Consider the following 22,809-nt stretch of genomic DNA (forward strand, 5'->3'; position numbering starts at 1 on the left):
GCATCCATCCATCACCGCTTGATGGCGCAATCCCGCCTTGGCGGAGAATTACAGAGTAAGTTACTCCTCGTTACACTGGACTGATTCACCTGCAGACCAACTGATAGGAGCTACTGGTAGCTGCGGAATACTTCGTTTTTGTTGTATCATACAGTCAGCTGACGGCTGGATGCTCATGTTGCATATAATAATCACTCATTTTTGGGGGGTTCACAAAACAAAAAACACACACAGGATTTTATCACTTCGCAGAACGCAACAGAATAAGACATCAAACATGCATAACCACGAAATGATCGTGAGCGGATCGAGGTCATACAAGGTGAGGGAAACAATAAAGAGAGGGTATCGACAAAACCACCACCACCACCACCTACCACGTCATAGCCCATAAGACTAGTGAGAAAAGTTGGTTCCAATTACACATTGCTGGGCGCAACGCACAGCCACATTTTTTTTCTTCGCATGAAGAAGATCGGAGTAGCCTCAATGCCTGATAGTCTTCCCCGAAAGATGCATTAATCATTTCGTTTTCTTCTGTTCCTCCACAACGACCACATCGCCACTCCCGACACTGGCCGACCCATCCAAGGAAACTACATCTTCTTCCCTATCTTGATCGTACTCCGCGCGGACTCGCTGGCGGCCACGTTCTTGCATCGAATCCCGAATGCGACGGTTGACCTCGCCAAGGTCATCCTTGGATTTGATACTAAGGGGTTTGAGGAAAGTCTCATACAGAGTAAAGCCGGCGCTGCGGGAGCGACTGCGCCCGTTGCGGCTGGCACTGCGATTGCGACTCTCGGGTTCGCTGGGCGGCATACTCTTGAGGCGGGACTGGTAAGCGTCGTCCCCGGGATGCTCGTGGTCGATCAGTTTTTCGGACTCGAAGTCGGGGAAAATCTCGGGAGCGAAGTTGTCGATCACGTCAACCACTTTCGCGGAAAGGGCCTGACGCTCGGCGCGGAGTTTCGCGAGGGAACTGGCGGAACGGGGGTTGAGGGCGACAAGGAGAGGAGGCAGGGATTTGAGCACATCAATACCAATCTCGCCGATACGGAGGCCGGCGAAGGAGACGGAGATCATGAGGCCAAAAAAGAAGATGGAGAAGAGCGCAAGGGGGATCGAGTCGGAGATGTAGGTCCGTGCGTTCAGCCACCACGGGACGACCGAGGCATAGAATCCGTCATGGCGGCAGTAGTGTAACCAGATAGTCACAATCACTGTGTACCAGGTGTAGAGCGCTGGAGCAAGACCCATGGCGACCAGGATCTTCCAACTCCCCACCACGTCACGGCCCTCGAGTTTCACAACAGAGTTGGCTAGTGCTGCGCGTTGCTTTTTCACAGAGACAACTTTGGCGGTGACGAAGACGGGCCAGAACAAGGCGACGGAAGGGAGAGTACCAACAGCCAGGGTGAGAAGTTCGCCGACACGATAGAGTAGGGTGCCCAGAACGAGCCACCAGGGGCGGTGCTTTACATCGCCCCATTCGACTTGGTGGTCGCGAATTCCCAGAGCACGGAGACGCCGGTTGTAGTCGGAAATGGCTTTCTTGAGCTGAAGTACCTTGGGCTCATCTTTGAACTGGGTGTAGCCCTTAAGGAGACGTCTGTTGAGCTCAATTACGACAGGGAGGGGAAGCTTCATTCTTAGAGGTTTGTACAGTCGACGGGTGGCCTGGATTACCATTAAGGTCTCGTGGTCCGGTGCTTGTTGGGTCACAGTAGTCAATGCCTCGGTAATGGTTTCTAGAAGAGAGCCCACCGCGTTCCGCTTGGAGTTTCCACCAGCCTTGAACGCCTCAATCTGATCCGGATGCACCTGAACAGGGTTTCCGAATTCGACTACAGCACGAGAGCGGAACTTGTTCGGATGAAAGTAGTTCATACCACATGGGATGATAGACAGACCACAATTGGGATCCAGCGCGAGTGTTCCCAAAGCAATGATAGCCACACCAGCCTTCAAGGGGAGAAGGCTGGGACGATCGTGACTGCCACCTTCGGGGAAGATACCGATACAACCCCCAGCAATCAGTTCGCGATACACCGCATCAAACATTTTGCTTTGATTGATGTGGGGAGCGACCTTAAAGGAGGTTCCTTTGCGTATCGCATTGTAGAGAGGGTGGTCTTTTTCGAAAGTCTTGAACGGCTTGCGCAGTCGGATTGTGTTCGCATCGATGATCTCCTCGATCGCCTGTTGCTCAGGACTCGACTTGCCCACACGGGGAAGGATGATGGTTCCGCCCACCATGAACTGGTCACTGGTGAAGTTGCAATCACGTCCCTTGAGCAGGGTCGGATCGTTCTCCGGGTCTGGAAGGTAGATCTCCCCCTTTGCAGGTTTGACATGATCCATCGACCGTACGACGGGTAAAGCACCCATGCATCCAGCCATAGTTCCAATGTAAGGTTCGCGCATGGATTTGTCGGCGATCAGGAACGAGATGCGACGGTCCGCATAGTGCTTCATGATCCGCATCAGCAGGATGGAATCCACGAACTGATTAGCATGTGGCGCGGCAACGATGATGACGGGTCCCCGCTTAGGAATCCGCCATGCACCGCGAGAGTAGACCTCGCGGAAGAAAATATCCAGACAGAGGGTGAAAATCCACACCCCCAGGTCATATAGCCACGGGATCATATATCTCCGAGCCATGGCTGCGTCTTGGGTTGCTCAAGATTGTGAAAACAGAAGTGGAAGAAGAATAGGAAGGAAAAAGCGAATATCATCAATGTTACCGCGAAATATGCCTCGTTTCTGTATCTCTCAACTCATGACCGCGGGGGTTAAGACGCTTTATCGTTGACCGCAGAATGTGACGGGAGGTGACGTTGCAGCGAGTTTTCCTTTGGGACAGCCAGCGCGTGCGCGCGTTGATAGCAAGATAGCGAGTATACTGGGCGGGTGAGGCAGTAGTCGAACAGCTCGTCCCACTGGCTTCGACACTATGCCGCCCGAAACAGCCTGAAGCAGAATGGAACCGTCGTTAATTGGGAATGCAGCTGAAGATGCAGTGGAAGAAGGAAAGGTTGCGCGAAATAAATCAGGATTGAGAGCACACACAGAGTGATGCAAATCAAACGATCTCCGGAGAAACTCGGCTACTGAAGCTAGCATCCGATGGAGTAAGTTACTCCGGGGGATCTGGACTTCAATCGACGACCAAAATGGTTGGGACCCAACACTTGGAAAGAGTTGGGAACGAACTTGAGGGGTCGTATGTATTGCAGATAAGAGTGGGAGCAGTCTGGAACAAATGTTCTGGTCGACTTATACCAATCAGAGCTGAAAGTGAAGGGGAAGTTTGAGGCGCGCGGGGCTGCATGATGTAGGCTCACGTGATATGACACCGTTACGTTTGTCCGGACTCGGAAGGCGCTAGTGCCGATCCCGGCGGTCTCCCCGACCCTGGGGGGCTTGGCAATTATGCCATCCATCCGAGATGGAAAGCGGAGATACTAACTTACTACTACCATGGATTGAACAGCAACATCACAATCATGAATTGGCTATTGTACAAAGAGCACCCCGCATGCGTGTCATTCATCTATACCTTCTCGGCTTCGGCCAATAGTTCTTCAATCTTGAAGTTCTGCACGTCACCGCGGGTGAACATGCGCAACAGTTCTCCCTTCCGGCCACTAGCTTGTCCACCGAAGTCATAGAATCGCTGCACGCAGCTGACCAACCAACTAGCATCGGTCACAGAGACACCGGAGTCTGGCATCACTTGACCATGCATGAGAACCAGTCCCTTGTCATCGGCGAGATCAAGATGGTGGGTGATAGTGGTATGCGGTTGGGCAAAGGAGCCGTGCAGCTTGTAGGCGGCAAGGTGCGTGAAAATGATGGTGGAAGTATGAGAGTTGGCGAGTGAGGCGTGAGTGGCAGATGGAGATGGTGCCGAGGCTGGGGGGTGGAAGGCCCACTGAAGGAAATGAATGTCTGCGCCCCCGTTGGCATTGTCGCTGTTCCCACCCTCAGCGGTTTCGGATTGCGTCGCATCACGCGGTAGAGGCAGGATAAACTGAGGGTTCTGGCGAGCAGCATCCACAATGCGCTGGTATGTGTCGACGGGGATGCAGGCACAGATGGAGTGGGAGTTGTTGGCGTGTCGAAGACGCCACAGGGATTCGATCTCCTTAGGCGGAAGAGCGCGAATCTTTTCCACATCTAGGTAAGAATCAAGACCCTTGATACCACCAGACTTCGCCGAGGCCGCAGCCTTGATCGCAGCCTGAGCTTGAGGGGAAGGAGGTGGCGTTGGGGGTGGAGGAGGTCCGGTCGCGGATGGAGACGGCGTCGATGGTTCGGGAGTGATTGAGGTGGATGCTCTACGACGAAAGTCTTGGATCTTGTCCTTGTAGGCATCTTTCAGCGATTCGACGTTTTCGTGACCCTCCCTATGCAGCGTATAATAAGTATTGTTATCGGGGGACTTTGGGGTTTCTTAAAACTCACTGCTTGGCTTTCTGATCCAGCTTGGCCTTGTACCTATCCAGCACCTGCTTAGGATCATGGTGCGTCGCAAGGAAGCGGACGTCGTGTACTTGAGCCCATCTCCTTTGCTGGTAGCGCAGAAAAGAGGTCCTGCTCCGGGAAAGGGACTGGAAAGCCGATGAACGAAAGGACGACATCGTTGGGATTGTTGTCTCTGCCGCGGAGTTGGCGAGTTCAGATTCGATAAGTGCCCGGGCCGGTGGTTCGAATCTGGATGCTTATCTAAGCAAGCCATCTTTCCATTCTCTACGCCGACTATAAATATCATTGGTATACATGACCTTCTTGAGACTGCTGGGTCCTGATGTTCTTCCAAATCAATGAAAGTGATAGCTCATTAGTGCGATGGGCTGTGGCATAGTCTGAGTGAAGCCTGGACTACAAAAGAGTTGCTTGCTATCAATTCGTGAATCACCCTGCCCGCGAGCATTTTTCGTCCAACGAGGTCATTTATACGCAAGCTCAAGCTTGGGGCTATCTAAGATGTCATATTACCTTCAGATAGCCTACACTGTCAGTTGAACTATGTGTCCACGGCATGTATTATCACTAAACTCCTCCGCGCCTATCTGCTGCATTGCGAGAAAGTCGCCGATCTCACGACTTAATAGTGGTAATGTATGTTTAACGGTTTCTTGGCTTGAGGTCTTGATCCTGCTGATATCTTGTTTCTTGCTAGTCCAGTTTAATGCCTCAGAGGAAATAAACAGCAATGGGAGACTTAGATGCAAGAAGGGATCATCTTCCCCACCAGATCATTGCTGGTTGTTCTCTTCTCCAACAAGATAGTTTCCTATCGAGGTCGACGGCTCACCCACCCCTTTGAACGCGGAACTATTGTTGGACGATCACTTGCTATCCAGGCTGATATATCAATATTCAGGAGGAAAGTTCAACTTCCCAACAAGCCAACCGATTCCGAAACGCATAACCTTCCAAAGACAGAAACTAACAGTGATGCATACTTCTTTTACGCCCATGCTAATCCATAACTCTGGATTCAATACTATTTCAACCTACACTAAAATCTCTGGGAGCATAATTTGTTGTCATACTCTGACTAGGCTGGGCACACCGGTCGATGTTAGTCCTCCAGATAGTCACAATTAGCCTGAGCCAGTACAGAATGAGCAGGTTTTATGACCAATCGTAAGGAGGCATCCGACGTCTTACCAGGCAAGATGACCAACTGAGCCTGAGCATGACAGTACTACTGCAAGCTACTGTGGAGACTCACTATATGCATTAAACGGTCCGTGCCGTTTTGCGTGCTGGCGGACCGCTGGGGGGTTCAACGCATGCCCCTTCTCGGGCTTCTGGGCACTCCGATTGGAGAAATGCAGGAAGAAGTCAACCTAGTAGGGAATTTTCAAGTCCGAACATGGGTACTTAAAATTGACAGGCACACAGTTGGCTGCAATCCGAGCATCGGACTCTGTACCTATCGCAATCAAGCTAGGTTATTCGGACTTCTGTAGCTCGTCACACGCTCTTGGTAGCTGACAGAACGGCCACAGTCGGTTACTGAAACTTCTTTGCGACATATCTTTATAGTCGGATATCGAATATCTTCAATAGATTGATTCGTGGTACAGCCACAAATATGACGAGTTCATTCAAAGGAAGAAGCACATTAGCCTGCTTCGCACCACAAGAGGTTCACCAGCGGAGTCCTCTCTCGCAGGACACCCTATTGTCACGGCTCGCGATCTAAGTTAGCAAGAAATGCCTAAAGCTTTAGTATTACATGCTTTCCTGGCCGGCGAAAATGTTTCTTAGTAGTGAGACAAGACAGGCTCTCCTATGTGCCTCTGTTTTGTTTTTATTACCGTCAGCCTTGCCTATTTCAGCGCCGGTGTCTAAATTCTTGTTTCGAAAGTGCCCTAAGCGTCAGCAGTCCCGCATCTACAAATAGCGAGGCTGCAAGCGTGGGCTCGCCGGGCTGCAATGAATATTCGGTGCAGCGAAGACCTGCACACCCTGGTGTCTGGGATTCCTTCAAGTTCCTCTGCACGTGGAAGCTCTGCGGTGAATATACTATATGATACTTAATGCTCGAGAGCTCTGGTCTGAAACCAAGTTGTTAAAATATTTTGTCTTTTGGCTTCTATGCATATTCGAGAGAACGTGGCCGACTTTCCCAAGTAGTAGATCTGAAGTCGATGACTTGTAGATCTCGCAATGTATCGGTTAAGTTCGGGAAATTGACCGAGCATTGGAGGAATCCACCCAATGGGGGAATTTCCCGCGTGGGGTGGGAAACTCCGGCGGCAGTTTTCGAGATTGCGAGGGAACGAACTGAATTGAAGGGAATAGAAACAATTCTCCTCCCCCACGTTTTTCTCTTTCTCGGTAGATTCCAGGTCCCAATTTCCCCTCATGCGTCAGAGGGGGGGCAAGTGGAGGCTATTTTGACTGAACTCAGTCACACACTGGAGGACCCCAATTTCTCCGGCGCTTGGCCCAATCTAGTATGGTGTTGTCGCTCGCATCTCCACCAATGATTAGGAAGAAACTGACATCATGTCAGATAACCAGCAGCTGTCCGTGGGTGCAGCGTGCATTGCATTGCTTGCATTGCACTGGCCGCTGTAGTGTCCGTACTGTACAGAGTGAACAGGAGGCTGCATTCATAGCAGCATCATCGGCTCGGAGATGAGGGGAACCTGCTTCATCTTGGCCACTGTTTTGAATTTGAATTGGACAATGGACTGGACGGGATGAAGCTGAAGCCATCCCACGCGCTGGGCCCCACCGAGGGGTTGTACAGTAACTGTTGTTGCAGCTTCCAATGAGACTGGCGGGGTAAAGTGTGTGTAGAAGGGCAGTAGTACTGTGTACTCCGTAGTGTGTGTATGTACGCTGTATGGAGTACTCACAATTGATGTCGTGACATTTTTCCCTCTTCCCCCACCCCTCTTCCTTCTTCCTCCCCCCCCCCCCTCCCCCCCCCGACTTCTCTCGTATTTCTTTCGCAACCTCCTCCTCTTTTTTTTCTTTCTCCTTCTCTTTCGTTTCTTCCCCAATTCTCCCCCTGTCATCTCCCTGTCTCCTTTCCTTCTCTACATCCTCGACTGAACACCCTAATCTCCTGCATTCACAATGTCTCTCGGAAAGAAGGTCACCCTCAGCTCCGGCCACGAAATCCCGTAAGTTGTTCATCCTTTTTTTTCGATCTCAGAAACACAGTTGCTCATATCCTTTAGCCAGCTGGGATTCGGCACCTGGCAGTCCGCCCCCGGTCAGGTCGGTGAGGCCGTCTACGAGGCCCTCAAGGCCGGTTACCGTCACTTGGTAGGTTAGCTCCAATCCCATCAGCACTGCAGCAGACACTAACAAAGTCTAGGACTTGGCAACCATGTAAGCCTTTCAGAGCTACGAGTTGTGTGTCCCTGCTAACAATTCATAGCTACCAGAACCAGCGCGAGGTTGCCCAGGGCATCAAGCGCGCCTTTGCCGACATCCCCGGCCTCAAGCGTGAGGACATCTTCATCGTGCGTCTAGCCTCCTAACGAATGACTGGTCGTATCTGCTAACTCGCACCAGACCTCCAAGCTCTGGAACAGGTCAGTCCGATGCCCTCGAAACGTGCTACGATCGATCACAACTAACTCCATGCAGCCAGCACCACCCCGACGATGTCGAGAAGGCTCTGGACGAGTGCCTTGCCGAGCTCGAGCTCGACTACCTCGATGTAAGACACTTAGCCTCCACGGATAGCGCTCAATCTCTAATTAGCTCAGCTCTACCTGGTCCACTGGCCCGTCTCCTTCTCCCGCGGCTCCGACTACTTCCCTCTGGTTGAGAACAGCACCGTCGAGGGCGGTGACGTCGCCATTAACGACGAGATCTCCATTGTTGACACCTGGAGAGCCGTGACCAAGCTCCCCAAGAGCAAGGTCCGCACCGTCGGTGTTTCTAACCACATGGTCGAGCACGTAAGACGCCACTCTATCCGTATTATGATATGGGAACACAAAGCTAATCTCAACAAAAGCTCGAGGCTATCATCAACGGCACCGGTGTCGTCCCCGCCGTCAACCAGATCGAGCGTCACCCCGTCCTCCAGAGCCAGGAGCTGATTGAGTACGCCAAGAAGAAGAACATTCACATCACCGCCTACTCCGTACGTATACCCACTTTCTCTGCGCATACCTATCCCAAACTAACATGATTCAACTGTTAGGCCTTCGGTAACAACGGCTTCGGCGTCCCCCTCCTCGTCACCCGCCCCGAAGTCAAGGAAGTCGCCGAGTCCGCCTCCAAGCGCCTGGACAAGACCGTCACCCCCGCTCAGGTCATCCTCGCCTGGTCCCAGGTTGGCGGCCACAGTGTCATCCCCAAGTCGGTCACTCCCTCGCGTATCGTCGAGAACTTCCAGGAGGTGGAGCTCACCCCCGAGGAGGTCGAGAAGGTCTCCAGCCTGGGTAAGGACCGCAGACGCTACAACACCCCCTACATTGCCAACGTGCCCCGCTGGGATATCAACATCTTCGGTGAGGAGGAGGAGAAGCCTGCCTCCCATAAGGTTGTTGTTTAAATGTGCTGGCCACTTTTGTTCCCAACAACATGAAAAAACAAAAATCCTCCATGATGAGATATGTGTATAAACGATGAGGTGGATAGATTGAATAGATGATTTACCACTACCTTGGTGCTGGGTGATCTGTGTAGAGCCGAGTAATGGCCTCTCGGAAGTTGATTGACTCAACTGCTCCATGTAGGTAGCCCATTGGTTGCCGCCCTTTGGCAAGCTTCTGGACTTGGGTAATGCAAGAGGGATCGATGTAGCGTGGCATAGATAGGAGACTGATTCAGCAGAGTGTAAATGCGCGGAGGTAGTCACGTATTCATGCGTAGGCCAAAGAGAATCAAGCTCACACCATTAAATCCCTCAGCTGAGTCCTATTTACCAGCCCAATAACCTACCTCTCTTTGAGAGGTCCAAATCACCCATAAGTCACAGACTGCAAATGATTCTTATCTCGATTTTTCAGGGGGTACCGTACACAATTAAACCCATATACTCCCACTCGCCCACGGGCAGATGTATCATACTTCTATGTATCATACTTCTATATGGCACAACAAACTGACTGCTACCCACTCACCCACTAACGAGTGACAATCCCTGGAGAAAACATTCCATCCATCCACCCCCAGCAAACAATATTATTTCTCAAAGCTCACTGAACTCACACGACAAGAAAACATTGGCACACACAAAGCAGGTAGTAGGCAGCTTACATCGCCTGCCGGCATGCAGTATGCCGAATAATCCCGCTGCCTACCTACCGATAGACAAGGATAAGACGGTACTATAGAGAACCTGAACTTAAGGTCAGGAAGGGCAAGCTGGCCTACCCGGAACCGGAACGGAAGCTGAAGGGTCATATACGTTAGGTAACTAGTAGCTAGGTAGGTAGCCTGGCTTAGTACAAGAAGATTACGTACTAAGCTTGGCTTAGTTTGCGCCTTCAGGATCAAAGGACCCCCCGCTTGCGCGTGGGAGCAATCAATCTACTGGGTCACTGGGTATGAGTAACTTACTATGGAGTAATAATTCAATTGATATGTTGTGATGCAGAATCTGTGAAAGATGGGGGGGGGGCCAGAGTGAAATCCATTGTCTTAAATACTCAATCGTACTAGTATATATATAAAACTTAGTAGGACTAATTACTCATGAAAAAGGATCACGATCTACTTGACTCCTAAATTAGCACGGATTGTATCATATCTTCTGAAATAGACAGGCCCCAGGCCCCCACAATAGCTTTAGTAGTGGATCTACAATTGTGGCTCTTTTTTCAAAAGAGGAGGGAATTGGAGGAATAGGGTGTTCTCCAGTAGTGAGGTCATTCATTTAGTATGTTTTGGTTGCAAGGTGTGATGCTGATGCGGGGAGGTCATGGGATCCAAAGGCATCTGCAAAAGTGTGGATTGGAGATCTTTGGTGATTCTATCGTTAACATTTTATCTACTGGCAGAAGCGGAAAGCAAGTTTCTTAAGTCATTCAACCCATTGACCGGCAACGAGGTTTCAATCAATGCAAATTTATTAATGTAAATGAACACAATGTGGAGTACAGTAAGTAAGCTACTTATTGTGCCATTGCTCAATAGTGGCCATTCGGGGTACGCCCCGCTCAAGGTGTCATAACAGCAGATGTTCGGGACCAGAAATCATGGTCATGGTCATGGTCATGTTCAAGAACGCATGCATGCATGCATGCATGCATATGTGTTTCATAGTGGCGCTCCAGCGCACACGAAAGAGGTTTGCTCGCAAGTTCAACACTTGTAATCTGATCTGGTCATTAGACTCGTCACTGGTTTGTCTGACTTGCTGTTTCATGCAGCATAATGTTGCAACCATGAGTTGCTACAGACACTGGGTACGGCAACTGGGAGAGCAGTGAGCTCACGCTGGAGCCGTGGGATTTGATGAAAGACAATGTCTCTTTTGGGCTGCTGCTTCTCTGAAGTGCAGACACGAGACTGAGACAATCTCTGCGCGCTAAATGCAGACGGCAGGACTAAAGCACTCTGATTAGCCCCGTGTCCAATCGGAACACAATAGGTTAACAAATAATTCGACTCCTCAGAACTCAATCAAGTGCCCATCCATTTCCAAAGCAATCGCGTAAGCTGTTTCCGGTGAATTGGCTTTCCGATGTAGTCACTCATTCCCTTGGCCATATACATCTCCGCGTCGCCTTTCAGGGCATTACCAGTGAGGGCAATGATGGGCACGTCCAAACCCATCTGCCGGATCTGCTGAGTAGCCTCGACACCATCCAGGATCGGCATGTTGATATCCATGAGTATCAGATTATAGGCGAAAGGTTGTTGCTTCACCAGTCGCACTGCTTCCGCGCCGTCCCATGCAGCATCAACTCGGGCAAACCCCATGTTCTTGAGCAACTTAAGCATGACCATCTGATTCACAAGGTTGTCCTCCACCAGCAACACGTATTTCTGAGGCGCGAGGGCTCGTATCTTGGCTTCGACATCGTCGTCATTCTCCACGAGGGGACTGTGGATCCTCAGCGGTACCTTCATGTCCACGCGACGCATTTTGGTTATCATCCAAAACACACTGCCACGCCCTTCAGGGTTGGGTCGGAATCCCACGCTGCCATCCATAAGCTCCGCCAAACTCTTACAAATCGACAAGCCAAGACCTGTACCCTGGTATCGTCTCGTATTCGAGTCGGCGAAGCGAGTGAAGGGCGTGAATAGTGAGCTGTGCGCATCCTCGGGGACTCCGACTCCTGTGTCGAAAACTTCCGTGGTGATATTGAAAATGGCCGGATCAGCGAGGTCTTCGGCAAACGTGGTGTAGATCTTGACATAACCTGTGTCGGTAAACTTGACTGCATTTCCTACCAGGTTTTGGAGAACCTGTCGGTACCGCAGAGCGTCACCTTCAACTTGCAAGGGGAAGCCCGGGGCAATGTAGCTGGTTAACTCCACGTTGGGCTTGAGGGTACTCTTGCAGTTGCGCACGACGGCTCCGGTTACACTGTCGATACTGAACGCATCAGGATGAAGCGAAAACGAACCGGACGACAGCTTCGAGTAATCCAAGACGTCATTGATAACCTGTAGTAGGAGAGAAGTAGAGTCTTCAATGATCGCAGCATACTCACGCTGACGTTCAGTCAGGCCCGCTTCCATGAGTGTTGTTAGCGCGAGCAGCATGCCGTTCATGGGCGTACGAATCTCGTGGCTCATATTGGCCAAAAAATCCGTCTTGAGTTTGGACGACTCCTCAAAAGCGGCAATCATGCGCGCTTCCGCTGCGTTGCGCTCCGTCAGATCTCGCGTGACTTTGGTAAAGCCAATGTGTCGACCAAACTCATACATGGGAGTGATCAACACATTAGCCCAGAATCGCGACCCGTCTTTGCGGTACCGCCAGCCTTCATCCTCGACTTTGCCTTCCCGGAGACAGACCACGAGTTCCTTGCCTGGCTTATCGGCAATTCGATCTTCTTTCCCGTAAAAGGTGGAGAAGTGCTTTCCGATGATATCCCGAGCGCTGTAACCTTTGAGGATGGCGGCACCGGAGTTCCACGTCACGATGTTGCCTCGCGTGTCCAGCATGAAGATGGCGTAATCCTTGACAGTGTCCAGTAGCACTTTGTAGGTATCGTTGACATAGGAGTGGTGGTTGTTGGTGGGATTGGAGAATTTCTTCGTGATAGAGTGCGCTTCTAACACCATGTAAAGTAAAGTGCTCTTGTCGTAGATTGGTGTTATTCGAAGTGAGTAGTAAGTATTTGGTTCGTCCAAGTGAATGTTGTCGACGAGCTGGATGTCCCGCGACGTGATGGCCGCTCGAAGCGCACCGTACAGAGTGGCGATATCGAGAGCCGGGATGACACGGGGACAGATATCGCAAATAAAGCTATCAAGGATCACATCCCTGGACAAGCCTGCAAAAGACACATGTGAATCTGAAACCTCCACAACCTGCAAGGAAGCGTCCAACACGACGGTCGGGGTGGGCGTGAAGCGATAAATGCGACTCAAACCTGAATCCAGCGGCTGCCGTTCATTTAGGCTCTCTGCGCTCTGAGCGAGATCCATCGGTGCCGGTCTCGAGGATTCTTCGCGAAGATTTATGTGGTTTAGATCGTCATCCTCATCCTCATCGGGGGGAGTGGTGACCATAGTGAAATTGAGTGGTGGCGGTTGGCTCTTGTTCTCGATATCGAGGCGAAAGAGCCGCTTGTTGAGATCCATGCTGCACCACACATGGATGAACAGCGGTTATGCGTGGGGTGGAGGGGAGGAGGGGAGGGGGGGGGAAGGAGGGTGCAGTACGTGAGCCAGTAATGAAGGGATCAAAAGAGTCGAGGAGGATTATAACAACGTAAATGGTGAGAACTGATAGAGTGTTAAGGTAGAAGAGGAGAATGAGGAAGAGAAGGGCGAGTGGTAAAAAGGGAGGAGGCGGCGAAAGTGGCTTATAGAAACAGATGGAGGGTGAAGAGAGGGAGGTATGGTCGAGTAGTGAAAAGAGGGTCCTCTTTCCTCTTTTCGTTTGTACAGAAGGTAGGTATGAAAGTGTTTTTTTTAAAAAAAAAAAAAAAAAAAAAAAAAAAAAAAAGAAGAAGAAGAGAAAAAGGAAAGAAAAAAAAAGGGAAACGGAAAAAGGACTAATGAAAAGCGAAAGAAGAAAGAGGAAAAGGGAGAAGCAATGGTGTGTGGAGGGGGAGAACAGAATTGATGGATGGATGAATGGATGGATGGATGGATGGATGGGTGGATGGAGGGAGGAAGAGAGAGAGAGAGAGAGAGAGTAGCAGCAAGTAAGGTAAGGTAAGGGTAGTTCAGTTCGAACACAGACACACACCACCGACGTCAACAGTGAGCCGTCAGAAGACTGGATCGACCAACCACTGGACGGAAGCGAAGACCGACAGCCGCGGGGGGGCCGATTAGTCAGATCCTGACTAAGTCTGGCCAATTCCAGCTGTGAATCACTAGATGAGTAGCGTGAATCACTGAATACACAATAGTACTCGAGTAAAGTACGAGTACCTAGTAGTAGTAGTAGTGTAGAATTGTGGTTGGTAAAAAGTGGCAGGGTACAAAAGTAGATTGATAAAAGTGGTAAGTCGATCAGCCGCCAGACCGTGGATCTTTTTAGTGTAGTATACGAGAAATAAAATTGACAATGACAATGATGATGGTGATGATGATGATGATGATAATTTTGTTATGATAATAATAATGGTTTTGATAGTATAATAGTAATAGACAGAGAGCAATAATAATAAAGATCATGCAATCCCGACCTTACCATGCGGCGCAAACAGCTAGACTCCAGTATTAGAGCAACGCTCAATCGAATCAATTATGCAATTAATCAATCAATCCTCCAGCAATATCAATCGGAAATAATGCTCTTCGACCTCTTCTCTCTCGCCTGTTTTAGCCCGTGGTGATTTGCCCTGCAACGCCTCATTCTTTATATTGGATCATGGTCAATCAATGGTACGTACTCGCTTGCCGAAAACCTATGCAAGAAAGATAAAAAAAAATATAAAAATACCAAAAAAAAAAAATAGAGACACAAAACTACTGGTAGTCTGGTACAATGAGAAAGGGAATAAAAATAAGATAAGGCAACAGTCTGCAGAAGGGAGGAGGGGGGCAAAAAAAAATTGTAAGAAGAGAAGAGCAAAAAAGAGCAAAGAAAAACCAATACGGAGGAAGTACTGGGTTCAGGTTGAAGATTCCGGTTTCATAGCGTGGGAAATCTGGGATATGACCAAGGCAGGGAAGGCGCTTGTTCCCACTAGCTCCCAAGGCTTGCTCCAGATCTGACCTCATCTGCGCCTTTAGGCGGACGGCCAGAACCCAACCGGCCAAGTAAGAGCCCGGCCCGGATTCCCCTTGCAGTCAAGCGCCACTTCGATGATTCCCCGGTCGGGCTCAGCCTGAGAAACGCTACACTAAACCACTAAGTTACTAACTAGTAGGACAAGACTACAACTACACAGTACACTCAATATTCTTCCTGTGTTGCAGGATGATTAAGGGTCATTCAGACACAACCTAACTAATACTCACCTATACCAATGTATAGATATCCTTGTGTCTGCACTCTGCACTTTCAAAATCTTCAGTTGAGGCTGAATGAGCACCAGCCACAAACCTACTTCTCCATTCCCCCCTCTCCTTCTTTGCCTCAGGCTCGAAACTTGACCCTCCGACATGCAAACGTGATGCGATCAGCGACCGGAATAATCCGATGATTTACATCAACAATAACGTTAGAGCATGGTTAATTATGGTTCTCTCAAGTTTATTGTCCTTTGACTATGTCTGTTTCATGCAACCATCCATCCAACCACGATGATAAAGGCGTAGTTCAAGCCGAGTGGTTCTTCCAACGAGAATGAGACCCAGTTGTGGAATGGAAAGCCTCCAACCATGCAAAGCCTTGACTTTCTCTTCCAGCTAATCCTTTTCATTCTATCATCCTCATCACTCTGCATCTCTCTCGTGTCCCGCCACCGGACCCCTCCCCAGAGGTTTCCACCATCCCCGTGCATTCTTCGCCTCATTGCGGCCATGGACGCCGTGAGCGGAAGAGGGTCCGATGATGCGCGATCGGACGTAGGGAGACAGGAAACCCGTCATTGTCATCATAGTCCTAACATCTAGACTGCGCCGATGCAGGGAGGTCTGGATTGCTCTCGACTACCCACGCATCCTGTGCTTCGTTTCCAATGCCCCGTGCCTTTCTTCGCGTTCCCCTGACCTGATGTCATCTGGCGCACCGTTCCCTTCCAAACGGCTCTGGAGCATTTCCTGTAACAGCAATGAGCAACGTTAAGAGAGCGGCAAACTTGGCAGCACCAGCCGCCCTACTGCAATGCTAAGACCTTTAATTTTTAGGTCGAGGTCCTCGAGCTTCGCAGAAGAGCGGAATTTCGGTACGTTGCGTGGCAAACCGGTCAGCGTCCGTGATAATTGCCTTGCGAATTGCGTTGCCCCAAACTTTGTCGATGACGACGAGTCCTGAAAGACGACTGTGTTAAGTGCTACTGAGTAGGGTAAGTCGGGACCGAAGAGGTGTACGGGAGATTTACATCCCAGGTGCCCGAGTTATATCCGATTTTAGATTGTCTGGAGGGAGACCTGGATAAGCAAGGATCATACGTGGTGGTGAGTTATGCGTACGAGTACGTACGATGGGCAGCTAGATATACAGGGGGCTAAAGTAGGGCTCTCTGCCGGTTACTACAAGCCGACATAGTGTGTGCGCAATGGGCAGAAAGAGAGAGAGAGAGAGTGCAACGACTCCACTGAAGGGAAAATTCAACCAACCCCCTCTTCTCTCTCTCTCTCTCTCTCTCTCTCTCCCTCATCCACCCTTATGAGAATGTCATGACACATCACGGCACTTGCAATCGACGGTACTCCGATCGTGGCTTGAATCCCACGAGGGTCGCGACTTTGGCTCCCGGGAACACCTCAGAGTGATGGAAGCAGATCGAACCGTTGAGTTGCACTGATGTATGGCAGTAGTGCAAAAAGCTTCTCTTGGCACGACGATGAAGGCATTGAGGGGCCCAAAGGGACCGGGGGAAATGAAGTGCACTGTGAATAGTGAGTGGAGAGTGAGTGGAGGCAGTGGCGGATACATCTACCTCAGCGTGGACGCAGTACGGAGTAGACTGTATCATGCTCGGGGCGTCGACATCTCCACTAATCATCGATTCAGTTAGACAAGTTTTGGGGATCAAAGTTTTCCCTACCACCAGCCCTCTTTTGGTTCCCCCCCTTTTTTCGGCTCATCTCACCTTCGGGGTTGGGGCAGAAGTAAATACGTCATTAACTCCTCGCTTCGGGATTTGCCTTTCTTTTCCACTTTTCCCATTGACCTGAATTGCAGCAGCAAAACAGAAACAATTTCACTTTAGTCTTGAAATTCCTTGAACCTCTCCCACCTTCTGTGCTCTCCACATGTTCTCGAAACCACACCAGTGTGTCAGTCCCGCTTGACTTGCTGCCAGAATTACTTCCTTCGGCAATCCAGGGCACTGTTAGTGCGGCTTGGCCCGGTACGAAGAGGCTTAGGCCATAATCCGTGGTGTGTCGGGTGTGTCGGGTGTGTCGGTGCACTCCACTGTTCTGGCAGTTCCTCAAGCTGTCTGGAGACTCTCGGACCAGCCAGAGAGAGGGCCCCCTTCAACCTGCCAATTTTTGCAGATAGATTACTATTGTTCTTCGCCTATCAGATTCGAAAAAGGCTGTCCCGCATCCAGCTTGCTTTTTAAAGCCTTCTATTTGAACTAGCCGATCGAGTTGTCATCCCCCCTCATCTCCCCTGGGCTAAATAGGGAAGCGAAGGGGGTCCCCCAGACAAAGTGCAGGACACGATGACGGATGAAAAGAAGTTATCGACGATCCAGGTGGGCTAGACCCATATTAATTGAGTCAAGGAGTCGCATTTGATCGTGGTCATAATCATTCCCCTCATTCCCCACGTGGTCGTTCGCTTCCCCCACCTCATCGCGTGTGTCTCACGACACCCGCATAGTCATACAGATGACGGATGGTCACAGACCTCCCAATCGATCTGACAGATTGTTCGCTCTCCAATCAGAGGAATGCCCGTGCATGTAATACTGACCGTCCTCTGCCTCGTAGGAACCCCCGTTAGACTCGATTAGCGAGAGCACCAGTGTGCTGAGTGACTACCATGCTGAAGAAGTCCTGCCCTACGAAGCGGATGATTCGCCTTTCCCAGAGGTCCGCGCGGTCGTGCGGCCAGTCGACGACCATAATTTGCCGATTAACACGGTGCGCATGTGGGTGATTGGTGTTGTCTTTACCATAGTATGTATGGTCTTGTACTCTCTCCCTGGCACGGCGACAGGGATGGCTGCGAGATGGGAATTAATCACTGATGACCGCCCCTCCATGACTGCAGGTAGGCAGCGGCCTAAATCAATTCTTTAGCTTGCGACAGCCGAGCGTAACCATCAGTGCATTAGTCGCTCAGCTGCTGGCCTATCCGATCGGATGCGCTTGGGCACAGTGGGTGCCGCTAGGTTGGCTGAACCCGGACCGCCATTTTAACATCAAGGAGCATGCCCTGATCACGATCATGGCCAATGTCTCTTTCGGGTCAGCGGCAGCGACCCAGATGATCGAGGCCATGGTGAAATTCTACGAGATGCCTTCGCAGGGCGGCTTCGAAATCTTGCTGGTCGTTACGAGTCAACTGTTCGGATTTGGCCTGGCCGGCATGGCTTCGCGCTGGCTAGTGGGCCCGGCTGCCATGATCTGGCCGCAGGTGCTGTCGAACGCAGCCCTACTTTCGACCCTGCATTCGCGCAAAAATCTCGTGGCCGACGGGTGGACCATCAGCCGACTCCGCTTCTTCCTGATCGTATTTGTTTTGGGAGCCATCTGGTACTTTGTGCCAGGCTACCTCTTCTCTGCGCTCAGTACCTTCAGCTTCATCTGTTGGATCGTGCCCAACAATGTCGTGGTGAATCAGCTCTTTGGCCAGGTGACAGGTCTGGGAATGTCCCTGTTGACCTTTGACTGGGCCCAGGTCGTTTTCGCGAACCAAAGTCCCCTGTTGGTACCCTTCTGGGCGGGCCTCAATGTGATGGGCTCGTTCGTCTTGTTCTACTGGGTGATCTGTCCGATCGTTTACTATACCAACACCTGGTACTCGGCTTATCTGCCGATCCTGAACTCGAACACATTCGACAACACTGGCAAGGCTTACAACACTTCTCGTGTGATGAATTCAGATGGGTCCTTCAATGTAGACGCGTATCGCGATTACTCCCCCATGTTCCTGCCTGCGGGGTATGCCTTGACTTATGGCATCGCATTTGCTAACCTCACTGGTATCTTCTTCCATGTCGCCTTATATCATGGTAAGGACTTGGTCGAACAGTGGAAAGGACGTGATCAGAAGGATGTTCATTCTCGGATTATGGGGACTTATAAGAGCGTCCCTTGGTGGTGGTTTGCTGCCGTCACCGTCCTGATGTTTGTGCTGAGTATAGTGACAAACGAGGTATGGCGAACGGATCTGCCGGCATGGGCGGTGCTGGTGGCATTCCTTCTCCCCATCATCTATTTTATCCCTGTCGGGATCATCAAGGCCGTCACCAACATCTCCAGCAATCAGCTCAATCTGATTACTGAATTCATTGGGGGATATGCTTTCCTCGGTCGCCCGGTCGCAAATATGGCTTTCAAGTTTTACGGCTATGTCGCCGTATCGCAGGGCCTGGAGTAAGTCTTTTAGCATTGTCTGGGACTGTGCGCGGAACCGAGGCTGATTTGACTCTACATAGATTTGTGGCGGATATGAAATTGGCACATTATCTCCACATTGCCCCCCGAACGTTGTTCATTGCGCAGGGGATGGCCACGCTCATTGGTGCTGTGGTACAGTGTGGTGTGACGGTGTTTATGCTCACCCGGATTCATGGCGTCTGTACACCACAAGCTGCAGGGGGATTCAGTTGTCCGCATGGAGCGGTTACTTACTCCTCCTCCCTGATCTGGGGTAAGTTCGGTTTTGTTTTCCCACGTGTGTCCCTTGTGCACACGCTGTAAGCACTTGGACTAAATCTTTCCGGTTGCAACTACCAGGAGCCCTTGGTCCTGAACGGAACTTTTCCCCGGGCCATCTTTATGGCAGCCTGCTCTGGTTCTTCCTCGTAGGCCCAGTGGTTGTCGTTCTCACGTGGCTGTTGGGCAGGCGGTGGAAGAAGATAAATTACCTTTCTTGGCCGGTGGCCTTTGGCGCCATGAGTCTGGTTCCTCCGGCGACAGGCATCAACTTCTCGTCTTGGTGGGTAGTCAATGTCATTTTCAACGGCATCCTGAAGCAACGCAAGCCGGCTTGGTGGTCGAAGTATAGTGCGTACCCCTACAGTCCTGTAAGAGCCAGTCCTGCTCACTAACTGAGGTAGATTATGTGCTCTCTGCTGCCCTCGATGCCGGGGTTGCGGTGGCGACAGTTATCATCTTCTTCTGCATCACCCTGCCTGCAGGGAGTCTGAGCTGGTGGGGGAATACAGTTTTTCGTCAGACCACGGATGCGCATGGAACTCCATATCGCACTTTGCCAGCAGAGGGGTACTTTGGACCTGCCAAAGGCACTTGGGAATGAGACTAGCGTGTTTCTTTTTGCATATGTTGTATATTCGTATTGTATATAGATGGTGAATAGGAGGGATAGAAGGCGGGAGATATATGTGAATGTTCAATGTAGTCACTGTTAGTTACTATTAGTCAGACAATATGAGTGATCTCCGACTCCAAAGCATTGACTTGGAGGCGGTGGTCCCCGACCGGCGCTAAGCGTTCGTTCCCCACAGCCTTTTTCTGCTTCCCCAAAGCCTTTTTAAAGCCACAGCAAGCAAACATTGTTCGAATTAGGTTAAGTTCAACTTTCTCCAATTACTCTCTCTTCTCTGTCTCTCTCTCACACACTTCCTCCCACTCCCTCACCTCCCCGTTACTCACACTCTCTTTTTGCAACCCACTCTGTTATCCCTCCCACCCATAGATCACGATTTGAACGCCACTTCTTCTTCATCGATCTTGCCCATTGCCTTCCGCAGCAAGTCAGAGACAACAATTGTCATCCCGGTATGGCCTGCGGTCCGAGCCGCCCTCCCTGGTCTGTTGCTTCTCTCCTGGCACCATGACGAATCGTGACCCCGACTTCCGACACCAGCTGGGCAAATTCCGTCTCGATCCACTGCCAGTTCCGTCCCATGCGTCTCGTGCTCCTCCATCAAATACAAGCGCACCCCCTGTGTCCTCATACAGCCTGTCGCCCTCCTTACCTCCGTCTCTCCCGCCCCCGTTGTCCCACCACCACCAGCAGTCGCAGCAACAGCAACAACACCATGCATTACCTCCACCACCCCTCCCTCGATCCCAAGCGTCGGCTTCCCCTGTCCCTCCCCCTCGCAGTAAACGAGTCTCGACCGCCTGCGACTTCTGTCGGAAGAGGAAGAAAAAATGTGACTTTCGATATCCCAATTGCTCGGCTTGTACGCGCGCCGGTGTCCGCTGCACCATACCCCCGCCGGGTCCTCAGGTCGCCGCGGCCTCCGTCCCCCGTGATCAATTGGAGACACTACAGAACAGAGTCCGATGGCTAGAGGAGGTGATTCGTCGCAAGACGGGTATCTCAGTTGCGGAACGGCCAACTGGGACACAGTTGGATGGTGAAGCCGATCCGGACTGGTGGTATCAGGTTCCCGCCATGATGATGGCGCGCGAGGCTCCCACGCGCTCCACCACGGCGACCACCACCCCTACAGCAGCGGCCATGTCCAGCAGCGGCTCACCGCCGAACTCCTCTACGGTGGGTACTGAGTTGCCCAATGTGGGCGAGATTTTTCGAGACCAGCTGGAACACCGCCGGCCTTCCGTCGCCAGAGCCGTCGCGACTGCCCCACGGGTGATTCGACTTTCGTCCCTGGAGGAAGCGGAGCGAGTCGCTTCCCAGTATTTTGATAGCATGGGCTATCAGTACCCCTTCCTCAACCGAACGGAGTTCTTCGCGAACATGCGACGTATCTATGCGGGTGAAGTTCCTGCTCCCGAAGTCCATAACTCGTACCACATTACCATTGCTACCGCTTTATTGATTGGGTCGGGCGATGGGTCCAAGGCTGTGGAATTCTATCAGGCTGGCACCGAGACTCTTTCGTCGGCGTTACAGAACGAAGACTTGGCGGCCGTGAGAGCCTTGCTAAGCATGGCACTGTACACCATGTTCGCGACGAGTGGTCCGAGTGTATGGCATTTGCTGGGCACGGCTCTTCGCCTGGCTACGAGCTTGGGGCTTCACAAAGTTCGACCCGTGGGAAATCTGGTTGACGAAGAAATGGCGAAACGGGCATTTTGGAGTCTCTATAATCTGGATCGCTTAATTGCAAGTACCTTGGGTCGGCCGCTGGGCATTGCGGATGAAGACATTTCGGTGAGTCTGCCGCGAGAATTAAACGACGACTGGGTTGAGGCCCCGGGAGCCAGCGCCATGACTATCCCCTTGCAGGTGGTGCGTCTCCGGCGCATCTTCTCCCGGCTTTATTCATACTGTAAGTCTTTGCTTCGTGTTAAAAAATCCCTGCTATTGCTTTGCGTACTTATTCTTCCAGTATATAACAATCAGCCCCCACCACCGCCCTCTGAAGTTGCGGTTACACTGGGCCATTTTCGTCAAGAGTTGGACGAATGGCGTCGAGCTGCCCCGGTATATCCTCCCGCATTGCTCTACTCGACCAGTTATTATGACTATCTGTATGCGACTACGCTGCTTCTCATGTACCGGCCAAGTCCTCGAAACCCAACCCCAGATGCGGCTAGCATTGTAAGCTGCGGCGATGCTAGTATTCAGGTCCTCAGGTCATATTGGGACAGCTATTCGGCCGGAAAGCTCAAGTGGATCTGGTTGACTCTCAGTCAGGTATACTTCGCTGGTATCACCATCTTGTGGTGTTTGAATCACAATTTGCAAACTGTTCGTGAGGGTCTGGTGGCGCCTTGGCAACCTGAAGAGCGAGCGATGCGGCGTGCCATTCAGGCTGTCATCGTTGTGCTAGAGGAGTTTGGCAAGCGTCGACCAGGTGTTGAGCGACTTGCAGAATCATTCCGCAATCAGAGTACCACGATATTTAGTCATTTCGCATACCAGCAACAAGAGCAGCAGCAGCAACAGCAACAGCAACAGCAACAGCAACAACAACAACAACAACAACAACAACAACAACA

General features: G+C 51.1%; 7 protein-coding genes across 7 annotated transcripts in view; 4 read left to right on the forward strand and 3 right to left on the reverse strand.

Moving 5' to 3' along the window:
• Window positions 1–354: 354 nt before the first annotated feature.
• BP01DRAFT_3188 (putative glycerol-3-phosphate acyltransferase Sct1) lies at window positions 355–2,894 on the reverse strand. Its single transcript, XM_025572650.1, has one exon. The coding sequence runs from the start codon at window positions 2,665–2,667 to the stop codon at window positions 523–525; it is 2,145 nt and encodes a 714-aa protein (XP_025435659.1). The 5' UTR covers window positions 2,668–2,894; the 3' UTR covers window positions 355–522.
• Window positions 2,895–3,506: 612 nt separating this feature from the next.
• Window positions 3,507–4,669, reverse strand: BP01DRAFT_309567 (ATP11 family protein). The gene is made up of 2 exons (XM_025572386.1): window positions 4,474–4,669; window positions 3,507–4,415 (listed from the first exon to the last, which is right to left on the reverse strand). Exons 1-2 carry the CDS (start codon window positions 4,647–4,649, stop codon window positions 3,560–3,562), a joined length of 1,032 nt encoding a protein of 343 aa, XP_025435660.1. The 5' UTR covers window positions 4,650–4,669; the 3' UTR covers window positions 3,507–3,559.
• A 2,806-nt stretch (window positions 4,670–7,475) lies between these two features.
• akr1 (putative aldehyde reductase (AKR1)) lies at window positions 7,476–9,130 on the forward strand. Its single transcript, XM_025573904.1, has 9 exons — window positions 7,476–7,661; window positions 7,719–7,806; window positions 7,859–7,872; window positions 7,922–8,006; window positions 8,059–8,078; window positions 8,134–8,206; window positions 8,256–8,450; window positions 8,510–8,638; window positions 8,699–9,130. Exons 1-9 carry the CDS (start codon window positions 7,615–7,617, stop codon window positions 9,050–9,052), a joined length of 1,005 nt encoding a protein of 334 aa, XP_025435661.1. The 5' UTR covers window positions 7,476–7,614; the 3' UTR covers window positions 9,053–9,130.
• A 1,900-nt stretch (window positions 9,131–11,030) lies between these two features.
• Window positions 11,031–13,384, reverse strand: fos-1 (sensor histidine kinase/response regulator Fos-1/TcsA). Its single transcript, XM_025572889.1, has one exon. The coding sequence runs from the start codon at window positions 13,264–13,266 to the stop codon at window positions 11,128–11,130; it is 2,139 nt and encodes a 712-aa protein (XP_025435662.1). The 5' UTR covers window positions 13,267–13,384; the 3' UTR covers window positions 11,031–11,127.
• On the forward strand, window positions 13,385–13,928 carry BP01DRAFT_3265 (uncharacterized protein). The gene has a single exon (XM_025572887.1). The coding sequence runs from the start codon at window positions 13,503–13,505 to the stop codon at window positions 13,827–13,829; it is 327 nt and encodes a 108-aa protein (XP_025435663.1). The 5' UTR covers window positions 13,385–13,502; the 3' UTR covers window positions 13,830–13,928.
• Window positions 13,929–17,420: 3,492 nt separating this feature from the next.
• optF (small oligopeptide transporter, OPT family) lies at window positions 17,421–20,188 on the forward strand (the record flags this gene model as incomplete). Its single annotated transcript, XM_025577050.1, has 6 exons — window positions 17,421–17,453; window positions 17,692–17,880; window positions 17,975–19,302; window positions 19,365–19,579; window positions 19,666–19,935; window positions 19,989–20,188. The coding sequence occupies 6 exons, from the start codon at window positions 17,421–17,423 to the stop codon at window positions 20,186–20,188; spliced, it is 2,235 nt and encodes a 744-aa protein (XP_025435664.1).
• A 326-nt stretch (window positions 20,189–20,514) lies between these two features.
• The window catches only part of BP01DRAFT_419828 (uncharacterized protein), a 4,254-nt gene continuing 1,959 nt past the window's right edge, over window positions 20,515–22,809 (forward strand). Inside the window, exons 1-2 of the mRNA XM_025579423.1 lie at window positions 20,515–22,136; window positions 22,197–22,666. Coding sequence (XP_025435665.1) covers window positions 20,726–22,136; window positions 22,197–22,666 — 1,881 coding nt within the window. The 5' untranslated portion in view covers window positions 20,515–20,725. The remainder of the gene's footprint in view (window positions 22,137–22,196; window positions 22,667–22,809) is intronic.

Source organism: Aspergillus saccharolyticus (assembly GCF_003184585.1).
Source record: "Aspergillus saccharolyticus JOP 1030-1 unplaced genomic scaffold BP01scaffold_1, whole genome shotgun sequence".
Lineage (NCBI taxonomy): Eukaryota > Fungi > Ascomycota > Eurotiomycetes > Eurotiales > Aspergillaceae > Aspergillus > Aspergillus saccharolyticus.

Coding starts and splice junctions, on each gene's coding strand:
- fos-1 (XM_025572889.1), bottom strand. CDS start 13,266: ATGGATCTCAACAAGCGGCTCTTTCGCCTCGATATCGAGAACAAGAGC.
- BP01DRAFT_3265 (XM_025572887.1), top strand. CDS start 13,503: ATGGAGGGTGAAGAGAGGGAGGTATGGTCGAGTAGTGAAAAGAGGGTC.
- BP01DRAFT_309567 (XM_025572386.1), bottom strand. CDS start 4,649: ATGTCGTCCTTTCGTTCATCGGCTTTCCAGTCCCTTTCCCGGAGCAGG. Junction 4,416..4,473: donor CTGGATCAGAAAGCCAAGCA/GTGAGTTTTAAG, acceptor TACGCTGCATAG/GGAGGGTCACGAAAACGTCG.
- akr1 (XM_025573904.1), top strand. CDS start 7,615: ATGTCTCTCGGAAAGAAGGTCACCCTCAGCTCCGGCCACGAAATCCC. Junction 8,079..8,133: donor ACCTCCAAGCTCTGGAACAG/GTCAGTCCGATG, acceptor AACTCCATGCAG/CCAGCACCACCCCGACGATG. Junction 8,639..8,698: donor TTCACATCACCGCCTACTCC/GTACGTATACCC, acceptor TTCAACTGTTAG/GCCTTCGGTAACAACGGCTT.
- BP01DRAFT_3188 (XM_025572650.1), bottom strand. CDS start 2,667: ATGGCTCGGAGATATATGATCCCGTGGCTATATGACCTGGGGGTGTGG.